Source organism: Orcinus orca, chromosome 16 (genome assembly GCF_937001465.1).
Source record: "Orcinus orca chromosome 16, mOrcOrc1.1, whole genome shotgun sequence".
Lineage (NCBI taxonomy): Eukaryota > Metazoa > Chordata > Mammalia > Artiodactyla > Delphinidae > Orcinus > Orcinus orca.
In genome coordinates, this window is record NC_064574.1 from 75,781,688 (window position 1) to 75,806,414 (window position 24,727).

A 24,727-nucleotide genomic window follows, 5' to 3' on the forward strand; every position below is an offset into this window, starting at 1 on the left:
CAATTAAGAAAGCAATTCCATTTATAATAGTACAAAACAATAGAATACTTAATAATAAATTTAAGCAAGGAACTAAAGGATCTATACACAGAAAACTGTAAGACACTGATGAAAGAAACTGAAGACCACACAAATAAATGGAAAGATATCTCATGTTCTTGGATTGAAAGAATTCATATTTTGAAAGTGTCCATACTATTCAAAGTGATCTACAGATTCAATGCAATCCCTATTAAAAGTCCAATGGCATTGTTCACAGACATAGGAAAAACAATCCTAAGATTCATATAGAGCCACAAAAGCTCCAAATTGCCAGGGCAATCTTGAGTAAGACGAACAATGATGGAGGTATCACACTTCCTGATTCCAAACTATATCAGAAAACTACAGTAATAACAACAGCATGTACTAGTATAAAAACAAACACATAGACAAATGCAACAAAATAAAGAGCCCAGAAATAAGCCCACAAATATATGGTCAACTAATCTTTGACAAAGGCAAAAGAACACACAATGGCGAGAGGCTATCTCTTCAATAAACAGTGCTGGGAAACCTGGATATACACAAGCAAAAGAATGAAACTGGACCCTATCTTACACAACTCACAAAAATTAATTCAAAATGGAACAAAGACTTAAACGTAAGACCTGAAACCCTAACACTCCAGAAGAAAACACAGGGGAAAAGCTCCTTAACACTGGTCTTGCCAATGATTTCCTGGATGATACCAAAGCACAGACAACAAAAGCAAAAATAAACAAGCAGACTGTATCAAACTAAACAGCTTCTGCATAGCAAAGGAAACAATCAACAAAATGAAAAGGCAACCTACAGAACAGGAGAAAGTATTTCCAAATCATATATCTGAAAAAGAGTTAGTATCTAAAATATATAAGGAACTCATACAAGTTACAAAAAACAAAAACAACACAAATACACACCATCTAATTTAAAAGGACCTGAGTAGACATTTTCCCAAAGAAGATAACAAATGGCCAACAAGTATATTAAAGGTAATCAGTATCACTAATCATCAGGAAAATGCAAATCAAAACCATAATGAGGTATCACCTGACATCTGTTAGAATGTCTACTAGATAGATAACAAATGTTGGCTACTAGAGATAACAAATGTTGATAAGGATGGGGAGAAAAAGAAAACATTGTACACTGTCTGTGGGAATATAAATTAGTACAGCTATTATGGAAAACAGTATAGAGGTTCTTCAAAAATTGACAAATAGAAATACCACATGGGCCTGCAAAACCACTTCTGGGATATATTTGAAGGAAAGGAAAACATTATCTTGAACTACCTTGAACTATATTACAAAGATATATGCATTTCCATGTTCACTGTAGCATTATTCACAATAGCCAAGACATGGAAACAACCTACATGTTGGCCTATGGATGAATGGATAAAGAAAATCATAGATAGATAGATACACACACACACACACACACAGAGAAATATTATTCAACCCTAAAAAAGGGGAAAATCCTATCATTTGCAACAAAATGGATGAATGTGGAGGGCATTATGTTACATGAAATTAGCCAAACAGAGAAAGACAAATATTGCATGCTATCACTTACATATGAAATTTTTTAAAAGTAGAACTTGTAGAAAAAGAAAGTACAGTGGTGGTTGCCAAGGGCTGGGGGATAGGGAAAATGGGGAGATGCTGATCAAAGGATACAAACTTTTCCCCAATAAAGATGTTAAAAAAAAAAAAAACACGTAAGATCAAACTATAAGACAATATAGTATGCTGATAATGTCACAATGCAAAAAATTGGTTGACTATTCCAGGGAGAAATTCTTCTGTCATCTCAATAATGCCAACTGAAAAAAATTCCATAGTTGTAGGAAAAAAAAAAAAGGATACAAACTTTCAATTATAAGATGAGTAAGTTTTGAGGATCTAATATACAGCATGGTGACTACAGTTCGTAACACTCTTGTATACATGAAATTTGCTGAGAGTAAACATTAAGCTTTCCCATTTCTCAAACACACATACACACACACACATACACACACACACACACAGGGTAATTATGTGAGGTGATATATGTGTTAACTTGATTATGGTAACCATTTCACAATGCATACCTATATCAAATTATCACACTTTAAGTATACACAATTTTACTTGTCAATGATACCTCAATAAAGCTGAAAAAAATGCACTTGGGGACCTTCTCAATGGCTTCAGACACATGGATGAATGACGAAGAGCTTTACTTTTAGTATGTCATTAGTTTTTTCTCTTTAGAAAAAGGCCAGCAAAACCTTTTCCAAAATTTTATGTCACTAGCTAGCCATTATCCATAATCACCTCCAGATTTTGGTGTAGTAATGATCTCACAACAATGATACGTGACAGAGTTTGCCCAGCCCCTCCCAACAACAGCTCCCAGATTACTTATCTGCCAAGGCCTACAGACAACTAGAAAGTGTTAGAGCAGTGGGGTGGCTGGATTTTGAGAAAGTGTTGTTTGGTCTGAGGAAGGATGGAATGGAGTCAGCTACCACTTCAGGCAGTTTCAGAAAAATTGTCCCAGGAAGAGGAAAAGATTTCCACAGATCACCTGTGAGGCACCACACACTAGAATTAGTGCAAGGAAAAGTGTCTATCCTCATCTGTATAAAAAGATAAAGTGAAACAAACTTTTTTTGAAAATAATATAATAGAAAAGGCAAAAAAAAAAAAAAAAACCCCACACATGTCCATTGATCCTAATAACTCCACTGTCAGGAAATCTTTTCCTGGAGAGAAACACTTATTAAAGAATCTATCAAAATTTCCATAAACACGAAAACTCAGATTAGCAAACATAAAGCTTCCCTTTTCAACACACACCTCTTTGAAAAGAAAAATATGGTAAAATAACACAAATGGAATCAATATAAGGTCAAAATCCTTACATTTTTGACCATATAATTGTTTCCAAAAGTTCCCACATGATAAAAAGAGCGATAGTTCAAATCAGAGTCAACACATAAACTCCATAAAATAAAAATTGCACCGTTTGATGCATCATAGTATTTTATAGTCTGTTCTCTGTTATATTCCTAGAGCCTTGGAGGAAGAAATATTAGCTTTGAATATACATTTTAGCTTTGAATATACATTTCATATAGACAATAACTTCTGATGATATTTCTTCAATAATTCCTTTATAAAAGTGTATAAATAGGTCACCTATATGTTTAATTTTATAACTTCCCCCCAAAACTATGGATTTATTTTCCTAACATACTGATTTTGCCCAACATTAATAAAGCTAACCAGCTATACTAATGTAAATGCTTTTATCTTCCCTAATAGAGGTGGCCATTTGACATGAAACACAAAATCCTACATTAAGACTCATCAGCTGTTTGACCTACAAAGTGCAGGAGATTTTTTCTATGTCATGCACATTCACATCCACACAATCTTTGCACACATACAGTGCGGGGCACGTTCCTTCAGATTCTGGAAGGCTACAGCACGCTTTCCATTGCTACAATGAAGTCACTTTCAGGAACTTAAATGATGAGAAAAAAATAACTCAAGAGAATGTAAAGCTATATCCACCACATTGTTTTCTATGGCTTTCTCCTTCATGGCAAGAAATCTAACTCCATGTAAGTACTCAACAAGGGAATAAATTAGCAAATTATAATGAAAACCCAAAGGAACTGTGACAAGTGCTACGTAAAATCATTAGAAAGAATGAGGAATGGGTAAGTGCAAAAAGGAAAAATATAAAAACATGTAGAAATAAATATAAAATGTAAATAAGGGCAAACACTGGAAAGGCACAGGCAAAAACTAAAACTTGTGCCAATGCTAGGATTATAATGGCCTTTTCCTAACAAAAGGAAAGGAAAATTACTAATGAATGAAAGAAAAAGTTCGAGTCCTGTTACACCATTGGTTTCCAGTAGAATAAATGTACTTCCTAGCTACAGTCTACACTTGTGGCCACCAAACACTAAGTGAGATTCCAGGCTTACTGCTCTTAGCTACAAACTGCAGAGGTTGGACTACATTGCTTTTCAGCTCGAAAATTCGAAGACTCTTTCCTTGCCACTAAACAGTAGTCTTCCCTTGTTTCTTGCTGAATGACAGTCACTGTAAATGAAGCCCTCCAACATTATACCAAGATAGAATCTGAGTACAGTCCCCAAATTATACCCCTTCTAATTTCCTCAGAAGGCTTTCATCTCTGTCAGGAACATGGCAAAACTGAGTTCTCCACTGGTTAAGTATTCAAATGGCCAGGCCACTGGGTTATCACATGCCAAGACCCATGCTTTGTCTCTGATACCTTGTTTGGTTCCCCGAGTGGTAAAAGTGGCTGAAGAGAAGAGAACTCATTCATGTAATTTTTCTTCATTTTACCTGTGGGTGATGGCTCCCACTGGTAAGCACTGCCTTGCTTTTGCCTTTTATTTTTCTTTCAGGCTCACACATAAATAACACGCGCACTCCAGAGGCCCAAAGAAAATACTCTACGGTGTTATGGAAGGCCTGGAGCAGGAGGCGGAGAAGAAAGGAAAAGAAAAATAAATAAATAAATAAAAATGACAAACCCAAAACACAGCACACAAAGCCTTCCTTGTACTTGTAATCTTTCTGAGACAAATTCTACACTAGAGAAAGCCACAGCTGAGGATTTCACCGTGGTGTTAAACACTACTTAAGTCCCGTGAGAGGGGAGCCATGCATTCCCTTTAGTATTCACTGTGCTAAGCTACTCAGCTTTCTTGAAAGATAATCTAACAGAGCGGTCAGAAAGAAAAAGTACAGACCAAGGTACTTGCACATAGCTGCCTATACACCATTTCTTTCCTTCCCCGGAAAGAAAGCAAATAAAAATATTCTTGGGACCAGTTCTCATAAAGTCTGGTATTCTGTCCTGCACAGAGACAGGCCTAACATCCATTGACTAATTCAATACATTTAATTCAGACAATATGTTCCTAAAACTTTGTTCTAAGTCATAGGCACTACACCAGAGGAAGACTAGATTCCTCGTCCTCAAGGAATAAACAATCTGAAAAGACGACAAAACAAACAGATATAAACCAGATTAATGAGAGCAAGTTTTGATAGCTAAGCAAAAATAGACAAAAACTCAGGATTAGTTTTCTAAATGAAAGTAAAAGATGGTAGTGCAAATGCAACTACCATAAATAATTGAGAATAAACAACTAACTCAGTATGTGCACATACCAAATGGTAAGAATAGGCGTACACATATTGTGATGGGTCTGACTAATCTCACACGGTCTATTAAGGACTTACTAATGCTCTAATGTCTACTAGTATGTCTCATTAGGAGGAAATACCATTAATTAATACCTGCATTTCACTCTTAAGTTTTTCTACAATTTATTCACAAATCTAATATGAAGTATATTTCAAGACATGTGATACTCAAAGACCAGACTTAATTCAAGACTCTGAAGCATTGATGGTGTATAATAAAGGCCCATGATGAATATCATTTAGACGGTTATAATGGAATAAAAAAACCACAGGCAAGAAACAGTACTCACTCTTGAGATAAAAGTGATTATATTGATCATATCTATGTGCATTAAGTACTAACACCAGATATTAATTAACCCGAAGTCCTGAATAAAAAATTAAATATGAAATTAGGAAGAAAATCCATACTTACATATTCACTTACAGAATAAAAATTAAATATATCCCACCTTCTTTTAGGTGAATATTAACTGACCTAATATCAGGCCGACCATATATCTTTTACAATAAAAGCTCTTTTGACCGACTTCCACTCAACTGACCAGCCAAATCAACTGATGGTCCTCATTTCCTTTGCAAAACATATTGAATGATTCACAGCCAATGAATGCTCCTCTATAAGGTACCAGTGCGTCATACACTAAGAGTAAACTGTTTGTTCCCAAACCTGTTTATGGTAGTTATAGTGAATATTTAATTAAATATCATGTAAAACAGTGAGTACAAAATGAAAGTGAGATATTGCTACCATAAAAATTAAGCTGAACTCTGTAAAGGGGACTCCTTAAAAAAACTGTTGTCAAATTAAATATGAGACAACCATAAAAGACTGGGAGGAGGAATCTAAAAGGTTTCTGCACTCAGATTACTCACATATGTCTAAGTTATATCAACAGTTTTAGGAAACCCTCCTAGACAATTGTGGTCAATGCATTATGGATGTGGTTTATTCAAGAAAAAACAGTTGGAACACGAATCAGTGGAACCATTCTCAAACAACTCTCACTGTACATTTTAAACTCCTGAGGATCCTTCAGACCAGTTTAATCAGAATCTTTAGAATACCTGGACATCAATTTTTTTTTTTTTTTTTTTTTTTTGCTTCCAATGTGCAGCCAATGTAAATACAAGGATCCACATCAAAGGACTGGTGAGAGGATGCGTTGTTTTACTATAAAACAATGGGTTAAAGTATACACTTTTCTTCTTTCAATGATTTCAAGCTTTAGCTGTTTCTATTTTGTAACTGCACTATGGGACTGATGATGCCAGGTAAGAAGTATTCTACCAAAGAACAACAAAATGGGTAACCTGATTTACTTTGGCCTAACAAGTAAAATGAATGGGATTTGAATGGCTTTCTTCTCACAGAGATCTACAGGAACGATCTATCAGTTAAAGTGAGGTTGAAACATCACTTCTGTAATTTCAAGGAAGTTCTTCTGTCCTCCCTATGTAAAACTGATCTGTCCTACTCTTTCTATAATATTGTGAGGTCCTCCAACTACTCTAAGTGTATATAATCACATTCTAGGAAGGCAGAGGGGACAGTGAGTTTAAAAAATTAGCGGGGTTGGGGATACCCTGGAGGAGATGCAAAGGGATAGAAACTTAGTTTCAATATGTGCATGGCAAAAATCAATTTAGGAAGCCAAATTTGTTAATTCACTCTCATTTATTCATGCAAAAAACGTACAATAAATAAGTACTCTATACTTGCAGCTACTCCAAGTACTCTAAAACAACACACACACACACACACACACACACACACACACACACACACACACACACACACAGAGGCCAAAATTCTACCTGAAAAATAAAGCCAACATGAGACCATACCCTTCTTTAATCCCTCTTACGAAGCAACTGCGTAGCACAAAGCCTTTCAACAAGGAGCTATCAGAGCCTGCTGAAAAGGATGCTTAGTGCACTTGGTGCCACACACGGCAACACTGCTTAATGAAGGTCGCATTTGATGTACTGTCTACACTTCAACACCAAGTGGCTCATTTGCTGGCTATAGTCCTCCTCATACTCTTATATAGTAATCTAGAATCAGGCTTTATTTCCAAAGTACACCAGTAATAACAGTCTTCAAATTTAACATTTGAAAAAGGGGTTCCATTTACCTCCTTGTACTTATTCAAAGAAAATGACTGTAATTGAAGTCCTTCCACTGGAAATGAAGTCCTTGGAACTTTTGAGCAGTTGCTCATCCTTCAGCGTTTTTATTTAAGCTGTCAAAACTATGAACAGTCTTTCCATTGAACTGAGTCCACTCTAAGGGTGAAGAAAAATTTAGTGTAGCCTGGTGTAAAGATTAAGTCATTCTTGTCTCAAACAAGAAGTTTTCCTCTACCAAACAACAAATAAAGGCAGAGGAAACAAGGTTCTATGCTGTCAAAATCCTACTGCATATCAAGCAAGAATAAAGGGATTCATGGGGCCATGCTCCATAGCTTATGTTCTATACATTAAGTGTCTTCTGGATTTCCCAACTGGTGTTGTGACACAAATTTATTGCTTCATTCTAACAGAAGAATTTTATTGGGATAAACTTCTATAAAATATTAATAAGGTACAGTCATCATGATTACATAAATTTCCAAACATACTATGTAAATAAATTTCAAATTAACTCTGAAGTTAAAGACTGAGTTAGAGTACATACTTTAAACTTATTAGACAGATATGGCATAAGGTCATAAGCAATGCTGTCAATGGGGTCAAATAATACTTATAATAAGCTCAGGGCAGTTGTTCAGAGGAACAAATCTTACTAAAAGAAGAAAAGTGTACTCAATCTCCCCCACCTAATTCAATACCTCAATTGAACTGAATATTTCAGGAAGAAAATCTATTGTTTCCTATATTATGCCCTTTCTGGCTAAAATAGTTAACTATTTTTCAATGAAGCCAAAATTAATAATTCCAATCTCATTACAAAAATACATTGTCAAAATTGCCTGGAAAAAGAAAAAGATTGCAATGCTTTTTATGGATCTACATCTTCATAGAATAGCACTGAAGGCGGGATAGAGATGCAAATGTATGTTACTGATAATACAATGTATATAAAGCAAGGTAAACATACACAAGAGCTGTTTCTAGCAAAGATTAGCAAACTATGATGACATTTCAAGTAAACACTGGAGAAACATAAAGAAGGTAATAAAAAAAAAACAATTACCACCCTCTATTGAGCACTTATCAGGCCCTATGCAATGAAAACACTTAAAAACATTATGTCATTGAATCTCTTTTTAAAAAGCGTCTTAGGGGCTTCCCTGGTGGCGCAGTGGTTGAGAGTCCGCCTGCCGATGCAGGGGACACGGGTTCGTGCCCTGGTCTGGGAAGATCCCACATGCCGCGGAGCGGCTGGGCCCGTATGTCCGGAGCCTGTGCTCTGCAACAGGAGAGGCCACAACAGTGAGAGGCCCACGTACCGCAAAAAAAAAAAAAGCGTCTTAGGGGACTTCTGCTTCAAGAAAGATGAAATGGACATAGTTTTACCTATTACTCACACAAACTACAACGAAAACCCTGGACATCATAGATGAAAAAACAAGTAGACTCTGAAAGGTGAAGACAAGAATGCAGACCTGCTAGGAAACTGAGGACCCAAAATATGAGACTATGGTGAGTTCCCTCAGTTTTTTTGTTTCCGTTTTTGTTTTCTACCTCATACTGTGTGTCCAAGACTATGAGCTGAAGAAGCCACAAATCAAGAAAGGCCAATAGTAAATACCAAAAAAGTCCCAAGAAAAGGCAGCTCCCTTTAGACAAAGGGCCAGGGGAGAGTCAAGCTAGTAAGATAAACAATGTTTAGACAAACACCAAAGAAAAACCTGGGACACACTCATTTCCAAATCAGTAGGGATGAGTGGGGAGCCTAGACTTCCACCCTCAACAGGTGTTAAAGGTGTTCACCACCTCCACAAAAAGTTGGCACCAGAGGAGATGAGTAGAGATTCCAGACCTTCAACTCCACTGGGCAGAAAACAGCCCCCAAACCCATCCATCAACTGTGTCAGTGGAGACCGTGTGAGGAGCCTAGACCCTCAGAGGGCAGCAACAAGCCTCCTCCTTCTTCTCCCCACTAAGAGAGTCTCTCGTACCTCCCCCCATTGTAGAGAGTCACTGCCTGGTGGTAAAAGAACCACTGCCTCCCCCATAGTGTCAGTGGAGGGACATGAGGGAAGCAGTAATTAAACACTATTGCTCCTCCCAGCCACTATGGTATCAGCTGAGGCCTGGAGGGGAGTCGAAACTCCTACTCAGCACCAACCCCCTCTCCCTTCAGGTGACAACTGAGGTGAAACTGGGAACCAGGACCTCTTCCCCAACGTGGCAGTCCCCTTCTCTTGCCAGAGTGCTGCCAGAAGAATCCAGCTAAAAACAGAAGGTTTAGTCAGATACAGTCAAACATACAGTCAAAACATACTGCCCCCAAAATATCCAGGTTTTAGTCAAATATCACTCCTCATAATAAGAACCAGAAAACTCTTAGCCTAAATGAAAAAAGACAATCCAACAGACACCAACACTGAGTTTACAGAATTATTTAACAAATATTTTAAAGCACCCACCAAAAAAGGTTTCAGCAAGCAATTATAAACATGCTTAAAACCAAAGAAGGGCTTCCCTGGTGGCGCAGTGGTTGAGAGTCCGCCTGCCGATGCAGGGGACATGGGTTCGTGCCCCGGTCTGGGAGGATCCCACATGCTGCAGAGCGGCTAGGCCTGTGAGCCATGGCCGCTGAGCCTGCGCGTCCGGAGCCTGTGCTCTGCAACGGGAGAGGCCACAACAGTGAGAGGCCTGCCTACCACAACAACAACAAAAAAGTACATGGTGAAACTTCCCCAACTTGCCAAAAGACACAAACCTACAGATTCAAGAAGCTGTGAGAACCCCAAGCAGATAAGCCCAAAGCTATCCACACCAAGACACATCACAGTAAAAGTTCTGAAAACTAAAGATACAGAAAAATTCTGGAAGCAGTCAGAGAAAAACAATACGTGACCTACAGGGGTAAGAATGATAGTTAATTTCTCATAAGAAACCATGGATGCCAAGATACATTGGAATGGCTGAAAAGAACTGTCAACCCAGAATTCTATAGCAAGTAAAAAAATTCCTCAGGAAAAAATGAGTAATAAGATATTCTCACATTAAAGAAAACTAAGAAAATTTGTTGCTACTTATCCTAAAGAATGTCTAAAGGAAGCTCTCTTTTAAAAAAATAAAGGAAATGATAAAATAAAGAATCTTAAATCATGAGAAAGGAAAAAAAGAACAAATGGAAAGAACAAAATAAATATAATACACTTTCTCCTCTTGAGTCTTCCAAATTATGACTGACAGTTGAAGCAAAAATTACAACTGTCTTGAGAAGGTTCTAAATGCATGTAGAGGAACTATTTAAGATAATTATAAATGGGGGAGGGTATAGGGAGACATATTTCAATGCTTCACTTGAACTGGTAAAAAGTTGACAACAATAGACTGTGATAGAAGTATACATACTGCAATATCTAGAACCACCACTAAAAATGCTGTATAAAGATACACACTCAAAAACACTGCAGACAAATCAAAATGAAATTTGAGAAAATTCTAGAATGTAACTTACAGAAAAGGAAGGGAAAAAGAAGACAGAGAAACAAAAAATAAAATAAACAGAAAACTAAAAATTGGCAAACTTAACAGAGATTAGTAGAGTGCATTAAAAAACGTGACCCAACTATATGCCATCCACCAGAGAGTTTCTTTAAATATCATACTTAAGTATATATAACATAAAAGTAAAAGTACAAAAAGGATCAATCTATCATAAAAACATTTGCCAGGGACTTCCCTGGTGATCCAGTGATTAAGACTTCACCTTCCGGGCTTCCCTGGTGGCACAGTGGATAAGAATCTGCCTGCCAATGCAGAGGACACAGGTTCAATCCCTGGTCCTGGAAGATTTCACATGCCGTGGAGCAACTAAGCCTGTGCGCCACAACTACTGAGGCTGCGCTCTAGAGCCCGCGAGCCACAACCACTGAGCTCACGTGCCTAGAGCCCCGTGCTCCACAAGAGAAGCCACTGCATTGAGAAGCCCATGCACCGCAACAAGGAGTAGCCCCCACTCATCACAGTGTGCAGCAATGAAGACCCAACAGAGCCAAAAATAAATAAACAAAAAAGAAAAAGACAAAAAAATTAAAAGAAAAAAAAAAAAGGACTTTGTCTTCCAATTCAGGGGATGTGGGTTCGATCCCTGGTCAGGGAGCTAAGATTCCACATGCCTCTCAGCCAAAAAACCAAAACATAAAGCAGAAGCAGTACTGTTACAAATCCAATAAAGACTTTAAAAATGGTCCACACCAAAAAAAATCTTAAAAAAAAATTTGCCAAAAGAAAAAAACAGTGGCTATATTAATACCAGATAAAATAGACTTTAAAGCACACAAAATTATCAGCGACAGAGCGGGAAATTACATAATGATAAAAGGGTCACTCTACTGAGAAAATATGATGATCCTAAGCATATATGCATCAAACAGTAGCCCTGAAAATATATGAAGTAAAAACTGACAGAACTGACAGGAGGAAAAATCAAATTCACAATTATAATTGAAGACTTCAACACCCCTTTCTCAACAATTGATAGAACAACTAAACAGAAAATCATCAAACATAGAGAAGAATTCAACGTTAATCAACAGAATCTACTTAACACAGCAGAACATTCTACCCAAAGCAGAATACACATTCTTTCCAAGTGCCCCAGTAAACTATACTGAAACAGACCATATAATGGGCCAGAAAACAAACCTCGGCAAGTGTAAAAGAACTCAAATCCTACCAAGTGTGTTCTCAGACCACAATGGATTCAAACTAGAAAATGATAACAAAGGCAAAAGAAAAATGTCCAGACATTTGGAAGCAAAACCACACACCACTAAACAATTCATGCATCAAAAAGAAATCTCAAGGGGGAAAAAAAAAAAAGAAAAAACTACGTTAAGCTGAATTAAAATGAAAATACAACATATCAAAATTTGTGGGACTCATAAAGCAGTGTTGAAAAGGAAGTTCACAGCACTAAATGTTTATGTAAGAAAAGAGGGAAAACTTTCAAACCAATAATCTAAGCTATCCCCCTCATAAACCCAGAAAAAGAAGAGCAAAAATTAATCCAGCTCCGCAGAAGGAAATAATAAAGAAAGTAGAAATGAAGTTGAAAACAAAACAAAAAAAAGAGGGAGAGAGAGAAAATTAGTGAAAACAAACCCTGGTTCTTTCAACAAAATTCAACACCCATTTATGATAAAAACCCTCCAGAAAGTAGGCATAGAGGGAACTTTCCTCAACGTAATAAAGGCCATATATGACAAACCCACATCCAACATCGTCCTCAATGGTGAAAAACTGAAACCATTTCCACTAAGATCAGGAACAAGACAAGGTTGCCCACTCTCACCACTCTTATTCAACATAGTTTTGGAAGTTTTAGCCACAGCAATCAGAGAAGAAAAGGAAATAAAAGGAATCCAAATCGGAAAAGAAGAAGTAAAGCTGTCACTGTTTGCAGATGACATGATACTATACATAGAGAATCCTAAAGATGCTACCAGAAAACTACTAGAGCTAATCAACGAATTTGGTAAAGTAGCAGGATACAAAATTAATGCACACAAATCTCTGGCATTCCTATACACTAATGATGAAAAATCTGAAAGTGAAATCAAGAAAACACTCCCATTTACCATTGCAACAAAAAGAATAAAATATCCAGGAATAAACCTACCTAAGGAGGCAAAAGACCTCTATGCAGAAAATTATAAGACACTGATGAAAGAAATTAAAGATGATACAAATAGATGGAGAGATATACCATGTTCTTAGATTGGAAGAATCAACATTGTGAAAATGACTCTACTACCCAAAGCAATCTACAGATTCAATACAATCCCTATCAAACTACCAATGGCATTTTTCACAGAACTAGAACAAAAAAATTCACAATTTGTATGGAAACACAAAAGACCCCAAATAGCCAAAGCAATCTTGAGAAAGAAAAACGGAGCTGGAGGAATCAGGCCCCCTGACTTCAGACTATAGTACAAAGTTATAGTAATCAAGACAGTATGGTACTGGCACAAAAACAGAAATATAGATCAATGGAACAGGATAGAAAGCCCAGAGATAAACCCGCGCACATATGGTCACCTTATCTTTGATAAAGGAGGCAGGAATGTACAAGTGGAGAAAGGACAGCCTCTTCAATAAGTGGTGCTGGGAAAACTGGACAGGTACATGTAAAAGTATGAGATTAGATCACTCCCTACTATGGAGAACAGTATGAAGGTTCCTTAAAAAACTACAAATAGAACTACCATATGATCCAGCAATCCCACTACTGGGCATACACCCTGAGAAAACCATAATTCAAAAAGAGTCATGTACCAAAATGTTCATTGCAGCTCTATTAACAATAGCCAGGAGATGGAAGCAACCTAAGTGTCCATCAACAGATGAATGAATAAAGAAGATGTGACACATATATACAATGGAATATTATTCAGCCATAAAAAGAAACGAAATTGAGCTATTTGTAATGAGGTGGATGGACCTAGAGTCTGCCATACAGAGTGAAGTAAGTCAGAAAGAGAAAGACAAATACCGTATGCTAACACATATATATGGAATTTAAGAAAAAAAAAAGTGTCATGAAGAACCTAGGGGTAAGACAGAAATAAAGACACAGACCTACTAGAGAATGGACTTGAGGATATGGGGAGGGGGAAGGGTAAGCTGGGACAAAGTGAGAAAGTGGCATGGACATATATACACTACCAAACATAAAATAGATAGCTTGTGGGAAGCAGCTGCATAGCACAGGGAGATCAGCTCGGTGCTTTGTGACCACCTAGAGGGGTGGGATAGGGAGGGTGGGAGGGAAGGAGACGCAAGAGGGAAGAGATAGGGGAACATATGTATATGTATAACTGATGCACTTTGTTATAAAGCAGAAACTAACACACCATTGTAAAGCAATTATACTCCAATAAAAATGTAAAAAAAAAAGGTTCTTTGAAAAGATCAATAAGATTGACAAAAAGTTCTTAGATTTAAGAATAAAAGCAAGGAATATAAAGGGAAAAAAATCTACAAGTTGGACTATATCAAAATTAAAATTTTTGCTTTCATTCTCTGTCAAGAGGCTGAAAAGACAAGCTACAGATTAGGAAAAAATATTTGTAAACCACGTATCCAATAATGGATTAGTATCTAGACTATATTTAAGAACTTTAAAAAATTCAACAGTAAAAGTCAAAAATGCAATTAGAAAATATGCAAAAGACATTTAATGAGCAAGAGATATTTAACAGAAGAAGATATTCAGATGACAAACAAGCACATGAAAGGGCATCTGACATAATTACTTATTAGAAAAATGCAAATTAAAACTACAATGAGAAATCACTACATACCAACAGAATGGCTAAAATAAAAAACAGTAATACCACCAAATGCTGCTGAAGATGCAGAGAAATCAGATAATTCATATCACTGCACTGAAGAGAATGTACAATGATAGAAGACACAGTAAAAGACAGTTTTGGTAGCTTCTTAAAATTAAATATGCTACTCAGGAATTGTATTCCTGGGCATTTATCCAAGAGAAAAGAAAAATTCTGTCTACACCAAAATATACACAAAATTTATGTACACAAATGTTCACAGCAGTTTTATTTGTAACAGAGAAAAAACTGGGAACAGGGCAGATGTCCTTCAATAGGGGGAATGATTAAACGAGCTATGGTACATCCATACCTTGGCGTACTACTCAGAAACAAAAGGAACAACACACAATAACTTGGAGGAATCTCCAGAGAATCATGCTGAGTGAAAAAAAATAATCCCCAAAAGTTATATAGTATATGATTCCATTTATATAATATTCTTGAAATGACAAAATTTTTAAATTGGAGAAAAAAAAAATACTGGTTGCCAGGAGTTAATGACTGGGGGTGTAGGGGAGGAGGAAAGTGGTGAGCCTATAGAAGACTAACAGGAGAGATCCTTTGGGTGATGGAATTGTTCAGTAGCTTAACTATATTAATGTCAGTATTCTGGTTTTGATATTGTACAGTAGTTTTACAAGGTGTTACAATTGGGGAAACTAGATAAAAAGCACATGGTATCCTCTCTGTATTATTTCTTACAACTGCATATGAATCTACTATTATCTCAAAAAGTTTAATTTTTAAAAAGAATATTAGGTGACAATTGTCCTGACTTAAAAGATGAAAAAACAATTTTATCAAGTTTCTATATGTGGTCCAAGATCACATACTACTAGTAAATAGTAGATGCAGAATTCAAACTCATGTTTGCTAGACTCCCCAGAAAAGTCACAGATTTACTCAATAGCATTTAGGGAATAAATGAGCACCTGTTATGCATTGGTATTAAGGATACAAAAATATGACAACATAGTAGTTCAGTATCTCTAGGATCTTTCAGTATAAAGGACACAGACTGGTGAGTAAATAATTACAATAAAATGCATTATGTATATACAAGGCCAAGTGCTAGCACTGTTGAGGGACATCAAATGAGGATTCTTCAATGGGAGAGGGCAGCCTTTAACAAGCAGGGGACTAAGGGATGCAGACTGACCTTTTAACAAGATCACTCTAGACAGGTCTTGGAGCACTGGAAGGCATCAGGAACACACTGGAGATAAACTAGGAGGCTCCTCTAATAAGCCAGGAGGGAAACAGAACCAAGAAGTGTTCTTTGGGATGAAATGCAGAAGTTAACTGCATTTTAGAGATGTTGTATCTGAGGTTTCTGTTGAATTTCAGGACACATATCTAACTAGTCAATAAAATATATGCCTCTGAAACTCAAGAAAGAGATTAGACTAGTAAAACAAATTTTGGAATAACCAGTTACTGAACATGGTAAAACACGTAAAAATAGGAAATTGCTCAAAGAGAATATGTAGAACAAGAAGGGGGCAAGGGGTGGGATGAACTTAGTTCAAGTAAGCAGTATTTCAGAAGGAATGATAGCTGTATATTAACCTAATTCAAGAAAGAGATTACTCATAAATAATTCAAATGGAAATACTTACAGAGAAGTGTGCATGTGTGTGGAGTGGTAATAAAAAAGATGTTTGTGGGGTGGGATAAGGAGGGTGGGAGGGAGGGAGACACAAGAGGGAAGAGATATGGGAACATATGTATAACTGATTCACTTTGTTATAAAGCAGAAACTAACACACCATTGTAAAGCAATTATACCCCAATAAAGATGTTAAAAAAAAAAAAACATGTTTATGCTACCATACATGTATTTTTTAATCTTGGAAAGGGATCAGAATCCTGATCAGAAACAAGGAAATGTTTCCCTGTGCCAATGTTTTTGGTAACGTATTACTTGACTTTCTTAGTTTTTCTTGCTCACTATTTAAGACTGATTCAATCATTTTCCTAAATGTGAAACTAGGAAATGGCTGGCCATCGACGATATCCCATAATGTATTTTCTTACAGCTGTGGACAAACTTTGCAGAAGAAATATCTTTCCAATAATTACAAGTTTATATCAATTCATTTGGTCAGTTTTTGAAAATGAGGGAGATGGTTTCTTTTTTGCCCTTTTTAAAACACTGGAGGAGGGACATCCCCGGTGGTCCAATAGTTAGGACTCCATGCTCCCAATGCAGGGGGCCCTAGCTTGATCCCTGGTCAGGGAACTAGATCCCACATGCTGCAACTAAAGAACCCGCATGCAGCAACAAAGATCCGGCACAGCTAAATAATTAAATAAATATATTTTTTTAATGAAATAAAATACTGGAGGAAGTTCAAAATTAATAACCCTTTAAAAGAATGGCTTTTTGGAAGAATACAAAAGAGAATAGTTTTAATTTGTTTTTAAGCATCTCTGTCCCTGCGTTTACACTAAGGTCTTTTATCTCTCCAAATGAAACTAAACTCATTTTGATGAATTTTGTAAGTTTAAAAAACAAATCATTGTGAAAGAACAAAAGTTCTGCTGAGAATCACAGAGATATAGAGCATCAATAAGCATGCCAAAACAAGACTGAGATTTTTCTGTTTCTCTTATTCCCCCTATTGTAATATAAACAGGATATCCTTCAATTAGCTATGGAGTCTTACATTATTTAGTTTTACATTATACGCATGTCTTGGTATACAAATGCATTCTCTAGTTGTTTGGTTGTCTGGTGGCTAAAGGAACAATAAGATAGTTACTCAAATGAAGCAGTTAATTTAATGTCCTCCTTTTCTTTTTTATGAAGATTATTTCTTGAAATGTTTTTCTGCTTTTAACATTAGTTTACTCTCAGTCCTTAACTCTGAGTTTCAGGTTTCTATGGCAGGACATTTAAGGTGAAAGGAAAATGTTAAGGAGGTAGAATACAGTTTAAATTTACCAAAATTCTTGACAACAAACAATGGGTAATGGGCTGCTCAAAGGAAAGCAATCTACTGAGGAAAAAAGTAAACCCCAAACCATAATGATAACCCGTCCTGACCCTATACAAAAAGATAATATTCTAGTTATAACGGCTTTAATAGTTAATAATGCAAATGTGTCTAAAATGGAGGATGAATCTTTTAAGTAAAAGTCCTATACTTTGATTATGGGTAAAGAACAAGTAATTTTGCTGTCACAAAAACACAGCAGAAACAAATCTACACAGAAAAAAAAAAAAGTAGGAAAAATTAGCCCAAAGTGTACTAACTTCATTTTAAATTTGAAAAATGGAAGAATTTTTCAACATGCTTATATATATAATCATAAGAATTATGAAGACCATCATAATTTTCCATCTTGCCGTATCATGATTCCATTCTCTAGGGCCTCAGCTTAATTCTATAGTCAAAATGCCTATGTTTTCAACAAATAAAACAAGGAAGGAAGGATTACAAAAGGGAGGCATTTTAGGATGCTCCTGGAAACCTCATTACTAACCCAATAAATTTCCAAGAGAAGAACTGATTTATATGGATCCAGAACCAAAACGATGGCCAACAGCCCCAGGTTAAGTTTAGATATGTTAGGAAGTACATACTTCTTTCCCCAAAGCCTAGTAATGACATATTAAAACACTGTACTGTAAAATCGAAATTTCAGATACAACCAAAGTTCATTAGTTCCCTAAAACATAACCCACCAACACAGAGTAAAGAGATATTCTCATAAATAGTCAGCCAAAATGGTGGGGATTCTTTCTGCACCCAAATAACGTTTGAGCAAAGAAGAGCAAAGCTCTTCTACACATGAATGAACAAAGTCAGTTAACTGAAAGAAAAAAAAAAAAACTTCTGACTAAGCAAACTACAAGTAACGGGAAGTGACCATCAATTTGTTTCAGAACCAAATCAAATATACATCAAGTTTCATAACAAATATTCCTCTTGAAAATTCTCTATTCAATCTAAAGAAGTATAGCCTGTTTTTCCTGTTACTGCAGTTTCATTATTTTTCTTCTTTAAATACTAAATAATGCCTCTGGAACAGAGTTTGAAGATTCCTTCCTCTTGGTCAGCAGCAATGTCAGATAGCAAGTATAGAGCCTTCATTTCATCCAAGAATTATTAAGCCAGAGGAAACACATTCACAAAAGAACCTTCTGGGTTCATCTGCTTCCCTGAGTAGCCAGAGGAGCCCATCAACATGAGAAGCCTGGAGGGAGGTGGCAGGTTTCCCTTGGGAAAAGAAAACATATTGACTTACCTTCTCTGCATACTTGAACTTAACATAGAACCAAGTTGACTTGATCATTGTCTCACCTTCTGCTCTCAGAGGAAAAGAAGATGGAAAAAAATAAAAAGAGGAAAAGAAAAAACAAAAACAGTATAGTGCTGAAGAAAAAACGGTGTTTCAGCAAAGGCTTCTTTCAGATGCTGAGTTTTCCAGAGGATGACATGTAGTCAAAGGAGGGGTGAAGGGGGAAGACATAGGAAAATGCACTATTTCAAACCTGGCCTCCTTCCCCTGTCTGTTCCTGTACACCTTCCCTTAGTGCCTAAATCGCTGTGTGTGATCTCACTCCGGAAACTGCACTCCAGGACTGCCTTGCTGAGCTGCCTGCCTCTCCCTCCTCTCTCTCCCTCTGTGTTGCTCTCCTGGCTGGCTGACAAGAGAATTCCTCAAATGGCCTTCAGCTGCCTTCATCACAAATGGCACATGTCAGTAAAGGCAGGAGGCAGGCCTTGGCCCCAGTCCCCTCCCAAAAGGACAACTCCTCCTCCGCCTAGCCCCAGGGATGAATAATGAATTCCAGAACTTCCCCTCAGGACACAAATTAACACCTGGCCAAACATTATTCTGACAAGAGCCTGTGTCTAGAGAAGGACTGCCACAGCTTTAACCCCATGATCCCCTAAACAAGATCAGGAGGTGACCCTTCTCCACACCTACAGAAGATTACAACACTAAAAACAGTCCAGTCTCTTTAGCAAAAAGTGAATAAGAATCCATTTGAAATTCTCCAGCTGAAACAACATCTTTCAACCTTCTGCAGCCAGAGAAAGAGAAACTGGGAGAGCTTTCTCTCGCTGTCCCCTTTTACTTCTACTAGCTGCCAGAACAGCTCCTGGTATTCAGCCTCAAGAGCAGCTTGGTAGAATGACTGACACTTTATACATACTTTCTTTTCACAGAAATGTAAAGATAGTATTTTTTATTTTTGTTTCACTACTATTACCTAGTTAAACTTTTCAAGATTTCAATAAAAACTGTGAAATAGAATCACAGCACTCACTCTACAAGATGCCAGAAATGGAATGGAGAAAGAGGGGTGAAATGTAGGCACACAGCTGTAGCATACATGAATTTGAGACACCTATACATTGCTGTACTGAGGCAATCAGGCATGCGGAAAACAGTGATTCTCAAAATGTTTACTAATATGATAGCGCGGTTCTTATTCCTACTCCCCATATCCCTACGGGGGTCCCTACCCCCAAGTAATAACATTGACAATATTTATCAAATACAAAATAATTAAGATTCATCTGGATTTTTGTTGTTGTTTTTTGGGGTTTTTTTTTGTGGTACGCGGGCCTCTCACCGTTGTGGCCTCTCCCGTTCTGGAGCACAGGCTCCGGACGTGCAGGCTCAGTGGCCATGGCTCACGGGCCCAGCCGCTCTGCAGCATGTGGGATCTTCCCGGACCGGGACACGAACCCGTGTCCCCTGCATCGGCAGACGGACTCTCAACCACTGCGCCACCAGGGAAGCCCTCATCTGGATTTTAAAAGAAATTCTACTGGATGCTCTAAACTACAAAACCCCATCTGCAAAAGAGGAAGAGACAAATAGTTGAGTTCGAATGTCTGGTATTATCCGCTTCTACCTTTCAAAACAGTTTGAAGAGTGTGAAATATTGTACCACCAGTCACTTTGTGCCACTCTGATTCCTAAGGCTGAATGGAGCAACGGAGCCAGTGTGCTGTTCTAGTGGGAACCGTTCCTACCAGTCAAAACGGTCAGAGTCTACCTGGGGCTCATTTCCCTTTCACATCTGCAAATGACCAGTAGCGCTCGTGGACCATTGTTCCATTTCTCTACCTCTGTGTCACAAAAACACCAGCCTTTCATCCCTATAGACCCTTCATCTGAGGCACGTCATGATTTTTCACAGTCAAGGTGTTTGAGGGCATAATGTTGGCTGAGACCTAAATATCATTTACTACATGTCTTTATGGAAAGGGAATATGCTTCCACTTTTGAAGCTGCTATTACATGCCACCAGGCTAAGCAGTAGCTTCATTTTAGCGTTCAAAATGTTAGGAGTGATTACCACTGAAAAGCCCTCCCAAAAAACTCTATACCTACATCACAATAATTATAAATCTTCCCATATTTTTGAAGAAGCATTTTCTACTATACCACTCTAACATTCTAATACTATTTCAGCAGAACAGCTACATAACTGCATAGTAAAACTTGATGTTGAGGTTGACAAGTGTGTCAAAACTCATCCCCTAAGACCCATGTACAATAAAGGATCTCAGTGGATTCTAATTTTAATTATTAAGTAAGGATATAAATCACTTAGGATGTGGGAGATAAGGTAAATGGAGTTCATATCTGAAGGCTTCTAATTTCTCTGAGAACAATGACGCTATGCTTACTGGCTTCTCTCAATTCCCTGAATCTTTCCAGCATCCAGCATCTTCTTTCTAGAACACCCTTATATTCTTCTATCACATCACCTAACTCATACTCTATCATCCTTCAGACTGGTACTTAGGCTGTCACTTGCTCCAAGAAGCTTTCCTCATCCTCATCCCCGAGCCTGGGTTGGGCACATCTATTGTTGACTGAACTTATCCCCCCTCTTAGCACTTATCATACACTGACCTTCTGCTTACTTATGTTCTTCTGCATCTCCTTCTGAACTGGAGGTCTCTTGAGAGCAAGTGCCCAGTCTGCCTCAGTCACAGTTACAGCCTGTGGCTCAGCACAGTGCCTGGACAGAGTCAATGCTCAGTTAGTATTGTTGGATGGCATGGAGGAAGGAAAACGTGGGTCATATGGCAAGAATGGGGATGAGACAATGTATGTAAAGTCCTTAGCACATTTTCTCTAAAATAGTAAGTTCTTGATAAATGTTTGCTATCATTTAGCTTTGAGTGGGGAGAGTTTGGAACTTCCACCAAGGAGACAAAGAAAGTGACTCAGTAAATGCACTGATGGCAACAATGAAGAAGCCAACAGCTGTTGAGGCCCACTGATCTATAACAACATCCAAACAGAGTTTTAGTTCTCTCAAGTGGAACACAGAATCTCAAGAAAGGGTACCCAGCTGGCATGCTCCTGAGAGGAAAAGAGCAGAAGGACAAGACCTTCAAGGAACTGAGGGTGCTGGTGAGAGGGGTGGTGAGGGGATTACTACGGAATGCAGGCTGGGTAAGGAAAGAAGTGAGGCCAGAGGGGCTTGTGGTCTGAGAGAAGAGTGAGGTGCATCACAGGAAAGGTGGAATGGGGAGGGGAAAGATGGCAGGGTGACCACTGACCAATTTTACTTAGAGACATGCTGGCAAAACACTCTTGTCTTCAGGACAGACTGTGGGAGATTAGGGATTTTTTGAAAGTTAACTCATTTCCTTGTGTTTTTCCCCCTTTATTGTAAATCCAAATGCTCGTGGAGAAGGGGAAAAAATAAGATAATGAAGGATTCCAAAAAGTTAGAATTTGCATAATCAAGTAGTTAGACTCGTAGGATTAGTGAATATTCATTCTACTTGGGAAAGGATTTTAAAACTTCATGAAAACAAACAGTGTCTAACTTTGAGCATAAGGCTCTCTTTTAAGTAAAAAGAAATAATAAACTCCCCACTTGATCATATTTTGATTGTTAGCAGGCATTCAATGATTGAAGAAACACAAAATGTAAGAATTTAATAATGCTTCTTAATGAATCTCTATTTTATTAACCATCCCTTCCAGAAACACCTAAAAATCATGTGCACACACAAGTATATCACCTGTGTCCTGATAAAGGTTGCACCTCCCAAGCTGGGAAACAATCTGTAGCAAACACCACAAGGACGAAAGAAGTGAAAACCAGAGAGTTAAAGTGACATCACCAAGGTCTCACACCTGGTCTGTAGCTGAGCTGGATCTATGAGATGTCCTGGCTCTTTAGTCTAGCATCATGCTACGGCATGTAGGAGTATCCCTGAGAATACTGGTAATATTGTAACTGTTATACGTTTCAGATAACACAATATGACCATGCAACAGTTAGAATTAATAGCAATATAAATTGTCTTAGAATTAAGGGAAGATAAAATAAAACTGCTATTTATTTTATCCCCCAAATACCTAACATTTCCATGAATATAGGGTATTGCTTAATGAGAGGTAAGGAAGGAGACAAAACTCAATTCAAGGGGTAGACTTTTGGCTGTGTTTTGTTTAAAGTCTCTTAAAAGAGGAAAGGCCAAAAACTGGTGTGGGGGGTTACTTTATGGGAGAAAGTACAATGCAACAAGCAGTGGTTACACGCAAGAGCTTGGAGACAGAAGGACCTCAGTTCCAATCCTGGCCATGCCAAATGACAGGTATCAATATAAGGGCAAACTAGTCACTTATCTCTCTCCACCTCAAGTTCCCCATCTGTACACTGAGGGTAACCAAACCTACCTTCAAATGAGGATTCCTGTGAAAATTAAATGGACTCACAGTTTTGTAAAGCAGTTAACACAGCTCCAAGCTCACAACTGAGCTTGACAAAAGGTAAAGGCAGTGTCACCTTTAATTATATCACAACCTCCTAACCTTTGTTTAGTAGCTATAGTCAGCTAGAAACACAAGGAAACATCACTTCTGAGACTTCAATTCAGAAACTCCACCTGCTATGACAAAGAGTCAATTATCCTCTGATTACATTCGAAGCCTGACGTACCATCAGGAAGGGAGGAAGAAGACCAGAGGGTACCATAAGCCCACTCAGCTCCTTGGTGAACGTAAGTAGGGAAAGCTGCCACAGCTTGTGAGCTTCGAGGCAGTCATTACTGACAATAAGAGCGCATTCTCTAATAAAATATGACTGCTATTTGATCCTTCATGTTTTCTGGAGAAATAAGAGTTTGCAAAAACATACATAGAGATATAACACACCAGCAATTGAGCCCTTTTAACTCTGAAACCACAACGAAGACAGGCTTCTGCAGCAACTCATTTTCATTTCCTGGCATAAACTCCTTCTTCCAACTCCCACCCGCCTTTTTGGTTTTGTTTTAAACAGACAGTTTACTGTTAAAATTGGAGGATCTTTGTGGGGGAATTGCTTCAGCTGCACTGAAAGAACCCATTTCCACTGCAGCTGCACTTGGAACACACCATTTCCTCTGGCAGAGCATCTGAACGCCCATTAAGAGAGGCTGAGGAGGTATGATGGGCACTCAACGACTTTCCCTTTTCTCAGCGAATAGGGCTGGTCACAGCTCTTATAAAACCTTCAGAAGGGTTCATTTATCTGTCAAAAACTGCAAGACTCTTCCAGCTTTTGTACACGGTGCTTCCTCTGCTGGGAATGAAATTTCCTCTCTTCTTCAACCCTACTAATCCCTGCCTAACCCAGCAAATGCATTCATTCATATGCTTTGCGCACACACACACACACACACACACACACGCACCCTACTTCTGCTTAACTCAATTCTCATCCCAGACTTCAACTCTTTACAAAAGCTTCCCTTGATCCTCCAAGGAAGAGTTTGCAAATGAAACTGTTCAGAAGTTCAGCTTAATAATAAAGCTTAAAGTGACTTGAACATAAACTATAAAGACATACAGCTAAACTACAAACAGAAAGATTTTTATCCTACATTCTGCTCTTCAGCAGAAAAGAAAGCTGCAAGTTCTTTCCTACTCATTACCCTCCATGATAAA

The 24,727-nt window shown here is 37.8% G+C and overlaps 1 protein-coding gene across 8 annotated transcripts in view; it reads right to left on the reverse strand.

Moving 5' to 3' along the window:
* The window catches only part of AUTS2 (activator of transcription and developmental regulator AUTS2), a 1,123,834-nt gene that overhangs the window by 761,526 nt on the left and 337,581 nt on the right, over positions 1-24,727 (reverse strand). Inside the window, exon 1 of one of the 8 annotated variants that reach the window (XM_049699569.1) lies at positions 19,055-19,117. The exons of the other annotated variants lie outside the window; for them this stretch is intronic. Within the exon in view, the coding sequence (XP_049555526.1) occupies positions 19,055-19,102 (48 nt within the window). The 5' untranslated portion in view covers positions 19,103-19,117. Of the gene's footprint in view, positions 1-19,054; positions 19,118-24,727 lie in introns of those variants that run through there. 8 annotated transcript variants of the gene reach the window in all.